This window comes from Pezoporus flaviventris, unplaced genomic scaffold (genome assembly GCF_033815535.1).
Source record: "Pezoporus flaviventris isolate CSIRO_AGI_PZ_B2104156 unplaced genomic scaffold, CSIRO_AGI_Pfla_v1 ptg000035l, whole genome shotgun sequence".
Lineage (NCBI taxonomy): Eukaryota > Metazoa > Chordata > Aves > Psittaciformes > Psittacidae > Pezoporus > Pezoporus flaviventris.
Window position 1 is genome coordinate 4,296,133 of NW_026892583.1, and position 12,359 is coordinate 4,308,491.

General features: G+C 50.4%; 1 protein-coding gene across 1 annotated transcript; it reads right to left on the reverse strand.

The window, feature by feature from the left end:
• Positions 1-601: 601 nt before the first annotated feature.
• Positions 602-4,098, reverse strand: SLC35C1 (solute carrier family 35 member C1). The gene is made up of 2 exons (XM_061462277.1): positions 3,493-4,098; positions 602-1,753 (listed from the first exon to the last, which is right to left on the reverse strand). The coding sequence occupies exons 1-2, from the start codon at positions 4,034-4,036 to the stop codon at positions 1,194-1,196; spliced, it is 1,104 nt and encodes a 367-aa protein (XP_061318261.1). The 5' UTR covers positions 4,037-4,098; the 3' UTR covers positions 602-1,193.
• Between the last annotated feature and the right edge of the window lie 8,261 nt (positions 4,099-12,359).

Consider the following 12,359-nt stretch of genomic DNA (forward strand, 5'->3'; position numbering starts at 1 on the left):
AGTTGGTGCAACAGTACAGAATGTTGCTGCTGACCCGTTATCAGAAATCACAGCACAGTATAACCTCAAGTGGCATTTGCACGAGACCAGATGCAGGGCAGAGATTTCTACAGAAGTACGTGTTCGGCAGCAAGTTTCAAGTAAAGGGAGTAATGCAGCTGAGCAGAAGATGTTACAGCTGAAGGATTCACTGAACTGGCCACAGCAGGGTGTTTAAAAGGAACAAAGAAGACAAACTGCAAACACCAGAGGAAACTCAAAGTAGATACGGACAAATTCCCCCAAACAAACCTAGTAACCGCATTTTCAAACACAAACCTACCCCCTACACATTAAAAAGGACAAGTTCCGTGAACCCCATTAACTGGGATCCCCACTCCACAGAAGCAAGTGCTTCATAGTGACTTTCCCCACCTCTTGCTGGGCACTGGAAGAGGCAGAGTCCAAGCTTGCTCCTCCCTGAGAAAGGCCACTAAAGAGGGCATGCTCTCCCTTCATGGGACATGGTGCAAAGAGAATGAGAAGTTCCATTCCTGATTCTCAGCATGATTTCCTGAACTAAGAAACCAGGTGGAGTGAAATGCAGAAGACACCTCAGCAAGATGTGCTACCAACTCTTTGAAAAGGAGATTTGGAGGCACTGCTGCTGCTTGGGCTTGTACAGAACCAGAAGGGAGGGAATTTCCCATCCCTTGCACTGAATGGGGCAACAAGAAGAACGACTGTTGCCAATCCTTTTACAGCAGAACAGATTACTGGAGTCTACCCACAACAGCCTGGCTATCTGCCTCTTCCTTAGGTGGAGCTTCAGGATTTTATAGCTTCAGACTGCATTCATTCAGTTAATTCTAAAATCCCAAGTACACAAAGCTCCCATCTGAGCTTCTGTTACAAGCCCACCCTCCCCCAGAGATGCAAATTGCCCAGAGTAGGTCAATAGCAACATTGATTTTAGAAAATGATCACAAAAAAAGATTGCTGTCTACAACACATGCTCTCGCCAACTCTGACACAGGGTGAGATCCCACGGATAAAACTTGATCCAGTCAGGTCTTTGGCTCTGGTTCCTGACACAGTTCCCTGTACACTTGGCAGGTCATTTTTCTTCCTGCTCCTTGCTCTTCTTCTCCCCAGGAGGAAAGGACCACCAAAGGGTAACCTTCCGGGCACAGAAATGGAGGTGCAGGAGCTGCCTACACACCAGTCTCATTTCTTTCACCGTTTTTGACGTTAGGATCTTCTTGTACCTTTCTCATCTCCAGCCCTTTCACCCAGGTGTAGGCAAAGGAGCCCCCCAGAACCATCAAGTTACTCGTCCACCACAAGAAGCTCTTTGTCTCCTCAAAGTAGATTACAGCCAGCACTGTTTGGGCACAGGCCTTGGCTGTTCCAGACACATTGTGGGTGAGTGGGCTCGTGAACTTAATCTGAAGTCCAGTCACATAACCGATGGCAAAGCCAAATACTCCCCCCAGGATCATCATTCCCCAAAAACTGGGGCTCCCCAGCTTGTCAAAGTGGTAGAGGGTGCGAAACTCTCCCAGTAGCAACATGAGGGGGAAGAACAGGACGCAAGCGTTGACATTGTTGTAGAAGGTCAGGCGCCAGATGCTACCATCCACCACAGGCAGCACCTTCTTGGTGTAGATGGCATTTAGTGAGACACACAGGCTTGCCAAGATCCCAAAGAATATACCTGTCCATGACAGAGTGCCCTCTGCTCCTTCCTGGTCAACACCCAGCCAGAAGCCACCTGCAACCAAAAAACATGAATAATCAGGCACCACCTGAACTACTGCTGAAGGACTCAAAACGCAGTCAGCAATTCATCACCTACCTTACACTGAACAACCACAACCACAAGCAGAGACAGGCTTAAGTGTTTCCCCTTTCTATAAAGCGAACCCACAAGGTGTCATAACTAGTGTCCTGGGAAGATTTATTTTGGGAGCATGATTTATTTTGGGTAATTTACTGTGCTATCATTCAGTCTCAGAGGACTGATTCCCACACTGAGCAGGCAGCATGAATTTAGCAGCTATTATTCCAAAGAGCCAGGAATTAAAGCTACTCTCAGGCTATCGGTAATTTTTAGGAGATAGTTGTTTTAATTGAAAAGGCAGCACACTGACACATAGCAAAAAATAATCCTCAAGGTTTAAGAAGAAAAGGCCTCACAGGCTTTGCTGTTAACAGGAAGGAAAAGATAGGTCAGAAAAGAACATGGAAAGATAGTAAACACACAGATGTAATATTAAGAAGCTCGATAAAAAAAAAGATCACAAGGGAGAAACTGAGTGCAGTATCTTCAACATATTACACTTTGATGGGTAATGCACTCTTTAACCACCTCCAGAACAGGAGCTACAGGCTTTGCATCCTCAGGACAGAGGAGACCTCTTCCAATCCAGATCATAAGCAAAACTTAAAAAGGGAGATGAACTACTGAAGGAGCACAGCACTGCCTTTCCATTAGCTGCTTCGGGTTGGAGGCCATCTGTGAAGTTGCCTGCAAAGTAGCTAAAGTGCTTTAAACCAAGCCCAACTACAAATGGGTTCAATGCACAGACAAGAAAGGCTTTGTGTCAGGCCACAGAGAATGCTTGGCTGTTCTGTCACAGGCATACAGGCAATGCTCTCATTGCAAAAGATAGAGCCAGGGGTCAAAGTCTTGGAGAAACCCCATAAGGCTGGCACACACCATAGTCCTGGGCAATACCTGAACACAAAACTAGCTGGAGTCAATTGCTGGCATCACTTGGATGAACCTCTTTTATGAAGAGGAGATTCTCTTCTCTCATTTCCATCCAAGTCCATCTGCTTGTCTAAGTACCAAAGTGAACACGTCTACCTGGAATGAAGCCAACATTTCACCATTCTTGGCATCTAAATGACCCTCCAATGGAAAGCAGCTTTTGGCATTACCGATGCCTCTGGAACAAAACACTCTGAAGCAGTTCCTATTAAGCCAGTCCATGCCCCACCCAACACCCTAACCACACAACCAGATCTTCTGGTGGTATTTTATGCTTGGCTTGATCGGGTAACCTTTATCACAACACATTCAGCCTGTTTGAACTGGGTGGCTCCATTGTATTGTTCTGGTGGCACCCACTGATTGTTACAGAAATTAACAAGCAAGCACTTGAGAACAGGGAAAAGTGCACCTGCTGTTTTGTGGCCTTTGGAGGAGCAGTGGGGAAGGGAAAGCAAGTTAAAATTAACTGGAGACCAGACAGGTTTTAGTGCTCAAAGGAAAAAGGGAGTCATGGTCAAAGGAAGAGTAATGCCCTTTCTTTATGAGTTACCTAGATGTTCCACACATGCAAACTGGGTTGCCAGGGGCAGTGCAAAGAACAAGCCCTGAGCTATCCCACCTCAGGGAGCTGCCATGCAGGGCAGGATGCCTTCCCAAGGGGAAGGCAATCCACTTCCATCTGAGCCTATGAGGCCATAGCAGTGTGGGTGCAGCCCCCTCCCGCTCCCCCTCACCTATGATGACTCCGCAGGCCAGGAGGGCGTAGAGGGAGGTGGTCTGCTTGAGGAGCAGGTAGGAGAGCAGCACATTGAAGACGGTGGTGAGGGAGCGCCCCACGTTGTAGAAAGCCACACCGACATGCTTGAGGCAGAGGTTGTTGGAGGTGACCATGCCGATGAAGACGATGGAGAGGGGCAGCACGCTGCGGGACACCTTGGGGTCAAGGCGGAGGGTGGGCAGGCCCGGGCAGAGGGGCCCGCAGGCCGCCCCCAGGCTGAGGCCCAAGCAGAGGGCGGCCGTGAGGGCGCACTGGAAGAAGGTGACAAAGAGGGGCGCGTCGAGGCGCAGCGAGGGGCTGTCCAGCAGGTACTTGTTGAGGAACACCATGGCGATGGAGGTGAACCAGTACAGGCACACCACCACGGCGATACGCAGGGCCCGCAGCAGGAACGGCGCCCGCAGGCCCTCGGCGTCCTCCTCCGCCGGCAGCAGCGGGTCGGCGCCTCCGCCACCGCCGCCCAGCGCCATCCGCAGGATCCCCGTCCGCGTCCTGGGCATGGCGGGCGCGGGTGGTCAGTGACGGCCTAGGGCCCTCCGCCACCAGCCCCGCTCACCCGGCACCGCCGCCGGCCCCGCGCTTCCCGGAGCGCCGCGGCCCCGCCCGCCGCCCTTTATTCACGCCCCGCGGGCTCCGCTCCGCGCCTGCCCGCCCGCGTCGCCACGTCGGGGGCGGGCCCGGCCCGGCCCCACAGCCCCGCCCCACCCCGGGCCCCGCCATGGCCTCGCGGCGGGGTCTGGGGCCGGTGGCAGCCGGGAAGGGGCAGCTGAGCGCGGCCGCTTATGCCAGCAGTGAAGGGCTCTGGTGCGGGGGCCGCTGGGGAAGGGCTGCGGCGCAGCAGGAGGTGGTGGTGGTTAACGGCTCGTACCGGTGCCCGTTATGTGCTGGAGCAGATGCGATCTGCGTCTCGTGCAGGGATTTGCTAATGTGGATGTTGCCCACAGCCTACCATGGAGTGCAGGCCTGTGCTCTCTTCTCTAACCCTTATAACAGAAATAAAGCTTGCGGTTTTGTGGAGGTAATAAAACCTTTCCGGCACGACCTGAATGATGCTGGTGTGACACCTGCGAGCAGCTCATAAGGATGGTACAGGCAAGGGCCGGCTGCTTTATCCCCCTTCCTGCAGCATTAACTTTGAAACCTAACCAGGAGAATGTCACTGCCAATGCCATCAACTGCTCTGGTACTGATGTGCAACCTGTGCTCAACTCTACATCACCCTGCTACGCTGCAAGCAATGCAGGAACTACTTTTAAGGTATCCTAGGTAAGCTGCACACACTCTTCTGCTAAAGCAGTTATCTCGCAGTCCCAAATCACCATTACAGATATAAAAGACCCATCTGCCCATATTCACATGCCAAAAGGTCCCACCCTCTCTTAAAGGTGATTTATAACCAAGGAGCCTTTTCAGTACCAAACTCTAGTGTGTTGTGAAACCGAACTGCTGGACAGGATGAAATAAACTGAAATGAATACCAGATTCCACGTGGCAGGGGAGGCTGCAGTGAACTGTGTCAGACATTGTCAGTACAATCCCCTGCTCCTTATTCCTGCTGAGACTGCTGCAAAGAGCCCAGCAATTCGCAGGGGGCACAATTAAGGGGGTTTTGGAGTCAAGGCCAGTGATATTAATTGCCCTCGGAGCAGCTATGGTCTTGCAGTTGTGAAGGACAGAAGCATAGGTTGTAGGGAGACAAGTTACATATTTCATTAGACCAGTTGCAGCTGGAAGATGCTTTAGCATAATGTGCTTTTCTCAAACCTCTGGTTGTTTTTCCTCCCAGCTGCATCAGTGATTTAGTATAGGATGTCACTTTCCCTCATAACCCTTCCTTTGTAAAGAGCACCTGGGCGCTGGTGGGAATCGCATTCCCTCTGGACAAAGAAAGTTGGTGGCTGGGTATTTGCTCTGGACTGCCCAGGTGCCCTGCAGTGCGATCAGTATGTGCTGAGCAGCATCTCACCCCTGCATCTTGTGATGGGCTATCAGGTGCCTTTTCAGCCCTTGCAATCCCAAGTGAGTTCTGGGAGAGCCACAGCAGTGCTTAACCAAGTACACATGGAGTGTGAGAGCAGGCCTGCACCTCTTGCTGTGGAAACAGCAAAGATCCTGACTCTGAAGAGAGGCTGGCATCAAGGCAGGGAAAGCTGCTGTTGATGTCCTGGAAATGACTGGCCAGTGTACCCTCCAGCTCAGCTGTGCTTTGATCCTGATGCTAGAAGTACAGCTAGCACTTACTCCTTGCAAGCTTCCTATACTGCATCCCTACCCATCTACCTCCTTCCAGCGCCTGGCCCAGCTCTCTGCATCATACATTTGTCTTGAATTTCAAAGAAATGACCTCTCCTACCACTAAGGTTGCAAGTATGACAGCGCCTCTGGCAGAATCAGAGCCAGATATAGATCTTTCCCCTCAACTCCCCCAGCACTTGCTAGTGTCGTTCAAAATGTCTTCTCTAAACTAAACACAGAAATTAAAGATGGCAAAAAATCTCAACCCTCAATTCCATCTTGTCCGCTCATTTAGCACACAGAAGATTGCTTTGTCCTGCACAAGTTTAAAGTATCCCAATCAATAAAAAGTCCATTGCTTCTCCTGGGGGATTATTCTCCAGCCTCATTACACATGTATAGCACGTCTGTATGGGAGAATTGACCAGAACAGCTCTCTCAGCTCTGCCAATATAACTCCCCGGTGTTGACAGTGTATTCCAAAATAAAAGTGATTTATTCTCGAATAATCAGGTAGTTCTGTGATAGTTGTGCTGGTCAATCTCCCTAGCCAGAGCTTGTCCTACAGCATGGCAATGGTTCTGACAAGTGCTTGGAGTAAAGGCTTCCCTAGGTGCAAAAGCTGACTGGCAGAGTTACTCTGCCGTAGCTATGCCTGCTTATCTGCCTCGCAGGGATGCTGTGCTTTGGAGGGTGGGGGATTTAAAGTTGTAGGTGGTTTAGAAATTTCAGAGTAAAGGTGGTAACAGACAGGTTATAATGCTAATTGAAGCTTTTGTGGCAATGTAGCCTGGCCTCCTGCACAGCATCAGGCTTGGCCTTCCCTGAATTTATTCCTGCTTGAATTAAAGTGATCTTTTCTTTCTGGGAGGAAAAAATCAGTCTTGGTTAAAAACACTTCCAGGGACACTGAATTCAACAGAGCACAAGCAGTATTATTCCAATGGCTGGTTATTTCCCACTAAATAAAGCACATTTCTTTCTATGCTTGGAGTTGCCTGGTCCAAGATTTCAACCTCTGGATCTTTTACAAACAAGTGCTTACAGGCAATTGAAGTTACCTTTTAACCTGTTCATTTTGAGAAGATAAATACGCTTCACTTCCTCACAGAACATGTTCATTATGCTATAGCAGCAGCAATTCACTTCCTTACGTGCACAAGACCTAAGGCTTTTCCTGCCTGGTTATATATTAACGCGATAGCAGGTATTGTGAAGAGCTAGCAAAGGATTATTTCTGGCTGAGGCGTGTGCTGCTTTATGTTCCCCAAGTGCCTTCAAAATAAACAATTATCACTAGTGGAGGTCTGAAGCAGGAAAATAAGCAGCCTTGATGGATGCCTGTCTTGGGAAATCTGTCTTGGTGGTAGTGTCCTTGCCCCCATGTCCTGCAAGGTGCCTGTCTGCCTGCTGGCATCACAAACACATGCATGCACTCCTGCATCTTATTTAATCCTTTCCCATGTGAATAGGAAACCTTTTAAAATATGCTCCTCTCAGGGGAGAACTCTCCCCTTCTCCCTTAAATTATGTGACCTACTTGAAAGCAAGCAAATTGGCTGATAACAAGCAGCCTGGCTGATGAGAGAGTAATAGGCTTTGGGGTATAGGTCAAACTTAGTGGTGAGACAGCATAAATTGCACTTCCTGGCTACACAAGAGACCAGGATGTACCTGCCAGTGCGTTAGTGTGATAACAGGCCCTTTGTAAGTCATGCAGGATAGCGAATGAAGCAGCAGAAAACATTGCCAGGTTTTAGTGTTTCTTGGTCTTCAGGAGACCCCTTTGGGGTTAGAAATAGGGCTTATTCTACTACCTGGAATGGGACATCAGAAGAAACCAGATCAGCAGTGAGGTCATTCCAGTGTATTTAAGGATTTATTGTTCCTTATGCATATGGAGATCTCATTTCCAGTTAATAGAAGTGCCCCTGATACAGACATATGAAGTATGGGGTTTATGAGTCAAGACACCAATCTAGCTTTACATATGTACACACACACATATATACAAGCACACATATATACCCGGACCCATACATATATGTTGTGTCTGTTGACTCAGCCTACATGCAGACAGTGTGACCCCACAAGGGCATCCAAGAAGGGACCAACAACCCAGGAGGGTTCTCCTGTCACAACAGTATTACTCTGCTGGACCTACTGGCAATTCCTCTGGTTTGCTGTGTATCTCAGCAAAATTAGCTTGAGCCTTCAAGGTTTCATGTTTGAACTGCAAATACTGCCTGGTAACAGCAGATCTCAGCTGTCACACCATATTTGCTGATAATTAATATAGGAGAAGGAGGCCAATGCAAAATCTAAGCCTGATTTACCAGATCATAACAGCCAAATCGTGTCTCTCTCTGCTGATAGTAAACACGAATTAGGGTGAGAATAGAGAAATCTGTTAATAATGTCCCCAAATAACACCCTTTTCAAGCACCAGTACGTCCCATTATGATTCAGCATCTTTCCAGACTCTCTCTGGTTCACAGAGAAATGGCCATGGCAGGGTAGTGCTGCTGTAGCTCTCTGTTGTGCAGGATAATAAATGTCTCTGCAGTCTCATCGTGGAAAAAACATGGAGCACCAATGCGGAGGTGGCCTGGTGTCAGTGCAAAATGGGAACAGTTTTGGTCCAGGTGGTTCTGTGCCAGCTATTTTGGCCCAAGCTGCTGCAAAGATGCTCCAATACTGCCCCATGTGCCATCCTCCATCACCAAATGGAGAGTGCTTGGATCCAGCTGCACCCAGCTCAGGCACCTTCCAGGACCCCAGAACATGGGGGGCTCATGCAGAGTCTGCTGGAGCTCAGCCCAGAAGGGGCTAATTCCCAGATGGATCCAAATCAGCCCTGTAACTTGAGCAAAGCCAGCAGTGCCTGGGCTCTTCAGCCTCTGCTTGCCTGGTGCCAGGGTGCTGGAGCAGTCATGCTGACTCAGCTGTCTATAGAGGCAGCAGGGTCCATCAGGACCTCTGCGAAGGCTCTGTGCCACAGAGCACATCAAAGCCTGGGGCTTTGTAGAGCTGAGCTGTTTCTGGAAGCAGTGCAGGTGCCCCATCAGCTAATAAATTCAGCTACATCTCAGAATTCCTCTGCATCTGGGGCATACTTGGTCCCCAGCCTGGATAATCTGACTATGGGGCGTGTAAGTGGAAGAATAGTGTGTAAGAAATAGCTAATGAAGTTTTCTCCTGGCTCTCTTCTTCTTTCCTGGTTTCTTTGGGATTTTGGCTTGGCTGGGAGCCTGCTTTGACCATGGGCTTTGAGTGGAGGTGAAGGACAAGTTCCTTCCACCCCCAGATTACAGCATCACACTGGCAAATATCTAAGCCTGGATCCTTTCTCTGCCCCGCTCCCCCGCTGTCGAAATAGGGCTCTGCCTAAAACAGACACATTTTAGACCCCACCGAATATCTGCACCAGAGGTGCTGCGGAAATGGGATGGATCATAACGTGTGGTTGTGGCAGAAGTGACACTAGAGGGCAGGGCTCGCACACGGTTGGAGCCTTCGCAGGCAGGGCTGGGGACAAGCTTGGGGCTGGACTGGAGAGTACTGGGTCGAAGCTGGGACAGGACTGGAGCTGGACTGGGGAGGACTAGGGCGAAAGGAACCCTGGCCATGCTGTCCCACTTCGCCTGCCCACTTGCAGCCGTGGGAGGCAGGAGCAGGTGATACCACACAGTGAATGCTGTAAGCTCTGCAACTGCTGTATGGGGTGTGTGAGGATGCTGAGGCATGGAACCTATCTCCAGATGCCCATGCTGGGCTTTCCTGCTAAGCACTTGGCTTCTGACACCATCCCAGAACGGTATGAACAGACCCCAAGGGTCCTGGTGTCAGGAAATCACATATAGAAATCACAGCATGGCACAAAACATCATGGATAATAGACACTGCACAGTTCCTGTGTGTTTCCCACGCACGCCCCACTCTCCACCTCATCCCTGTGGGATGCAGCAGCCTCTGCTCCCCACCCACACCAGGCAGAAGAAACTGGCAGGGACCTGACCACCCGCACAGCAGAAATGACTCAACAAGGCAGGAGCAGAAATGACTCAACAAAGCGGGGTGAAAACTGGCAGCCTGCGGCAGCGAAGTGAACAGAGAGCTAGGTGTGAGGAAGCTGTTGCTTTGTCCCTCTGGCTCTGTGGGAAAGGGATAACCTCAGAGGAAGGTATCCCTGTGCCCTTCACAGGGTGAACCCAGTTCTGAGGAATGGCTCCAATTGTGATGGCTTGGGGGCAGCCTGGCCACAGCAATGTCTGCTGTGGCCAGGTCAGGCAAGGGAACAGCATCCCAGCTCCCCAGGAGCAGGGCTGTGATTTATGAGGCAAGTCCTTGGAAACTCTCCGAACCCAGTGCTTAAGTGCTTCTGAATGGCAGCATTAATTACTATTAAAAACACACATTTATATCTCTCTCACCTGCTTTAAATCCTGTGAAATTAGATTCCCTACCCATCCCTTCCAGCCTCAGTGGCAGCTCAGGGTGTTTTATAGGCCTATAAAGCCCTGCAGTACCTGCTGTCTGCATGGGCTTTTATTTACGAGGCCTTTAACAGGCTTCCTGGCTGCATCATCTGAGCCCCCTGATCATTCTGTGTTTGTGCACCTTGGAGGGATTGCTCCCCTCAGCCACCCTGCCTGCTCTTCCTCCCCATGAGGATTCAGAGACTCAGCTACCTGCGGTGGGATCAAGGCCGTGCCAGGGATCCTAATCAAACCCATTTCCACCGTTTGGCTCAGCCTCTCTGGTTTTATGCAGAAAAGGGATTTAGCGAGACAAGCACCTCGTGACAGGGTTGTGAATGTCCTCATTTTCTTGTCCTTTACAGCAGAGTCATGCCAGGCATCACCAAAAGTTACCCGGCATCTCCCAGGGCTGGGAGCTGAGCAGCCCCAAGTGCCAGATTTACTGAGCACAGGGACAGTAGTTTGTGTATATGTAAAGTCACGTTTGTGTGGGTAGGTCTTACGCAAAACCCAAATATTATTTCCATGGTGTATCTTTTCTTCTTGGAGGATGGAGGTGAACTATTTAGGTGTACCTTAAAATAACCATCTTTTCCCTAAATGACTGCATCCAATTTGCAGCTCATCCTACACTAAATGCCTTGATGGTGTGTTTAAAAATATACTGTGCTTTTAGACTGAGATGTTAACCCTATTTTCTTGGGGCCCCCAGGTCACAGAGGACGGGGTGGGATGGAGACGGGAGCTCCATTCTTTTCCAGGGCTTTCCCATGTGATTCCCCTATTGCTCTCTCTGGTCCGTTCCCCCCCCCCCAGCACTTCTGGGTCCTCAGACCTGCTGGAGACTGGCTGCTTTGCTGGGGAACTGGCCAAATTTGTGTGCTCGTGTCAGCTGCTGGGGGAGGAATTGATAGGTACCTCTGCCTCCTGACTCCCAGGCTGAGCATGTTAATTTATAGATTGTATCTGTCACTCCTGATAAATGATATCTTACTTCCCTAATGCCACCTTCAAATTGAGTTTTTAAGGCTAGGCCAGGTGGAGAAACCAAAGGGTGGCTCTGCTTTTGCTGTGCTCTGGCTTCGTTCTCCGCGAAGCTGGCTTTTCAGGCAAGAGATGGATATGATGAGCAGGTTGCCTTGGTGGCCAAGCAGGCAGAGTGTCCACCCTGAACAGAGCTCTGAGGCCCCCTGCCTGACTCCCCCAGATGCTCAGTTGGCTCTGATGTGGTTCTGGGGAGGGCCAGATGGGGCATCTCTGTGGGATGCCCCATCAGTGCCCTCCGTGCCTCCTTCCATCCCCACTGTGCCCTGTGAGTGCAGGAGCAGCCGGGTCCACTGGATCAGGGTTGCCACCATAGCAGAACCCCTCTATTCAGTACCTGCTGCTCCCCTCAAAGCATCACACCAGGCCATCCTGCCCTTTCTGCTTCTCTAGCCAAAATGCAGGTTACTCATGGAGCAGCATCCAATTTTCCCTGCCAGAAGAGCCATTTCTTACAGCCCAGCAAGGCTCAGGGCACATCAGGGCTGTACCCATGGGCTGTAAAGTGCTGTCTCACCTCCCTCCTGATGAAGACAAAGGATTCAAAGCCCCTGCAGGACCTGCCCTGGTCCCTGTGAGGGGCAGGCTGTTATCCTCTGCCCATTGATGGGATAACAGGAGGCAAGGAGGCTAACTTGCCTGGTCTCAGGAAAGAGCAGAAAAGCTGCATTTTCCTCCTTCTCCCCAGCAATGTGAAGAAAACCATAAAATCCTTCTCCCAAAGCAATGCCCAGGAAGAGGGGAGGATGTTTGAAGCCTTCCTTGTGCCATAGGTTCCCAGCACATGTGAGAGGGGGGAACTCAGCAGGTAGCCGGCACTTGTTATGCAGTGGAGCTCATCTCTCCAATGTTTGGCTGGTGTGAGGCACTGGGCAGTGGAGGTGGGAGCTGCCTAACAGGGATCGATGGCTTTGGATTTCTGAAGGAGGGTGCCAGAGCAGCTGAAGCCAACAGTGTACCCCTTGCCACTGTCCAGGAAAGTGGCATTTCCCTTTTTCTGCATGTTTTAGGTGGGCTCTGCTGAGCGTTCAGTGATGTGCCTGCATGAGCACAAGCAAAGCTT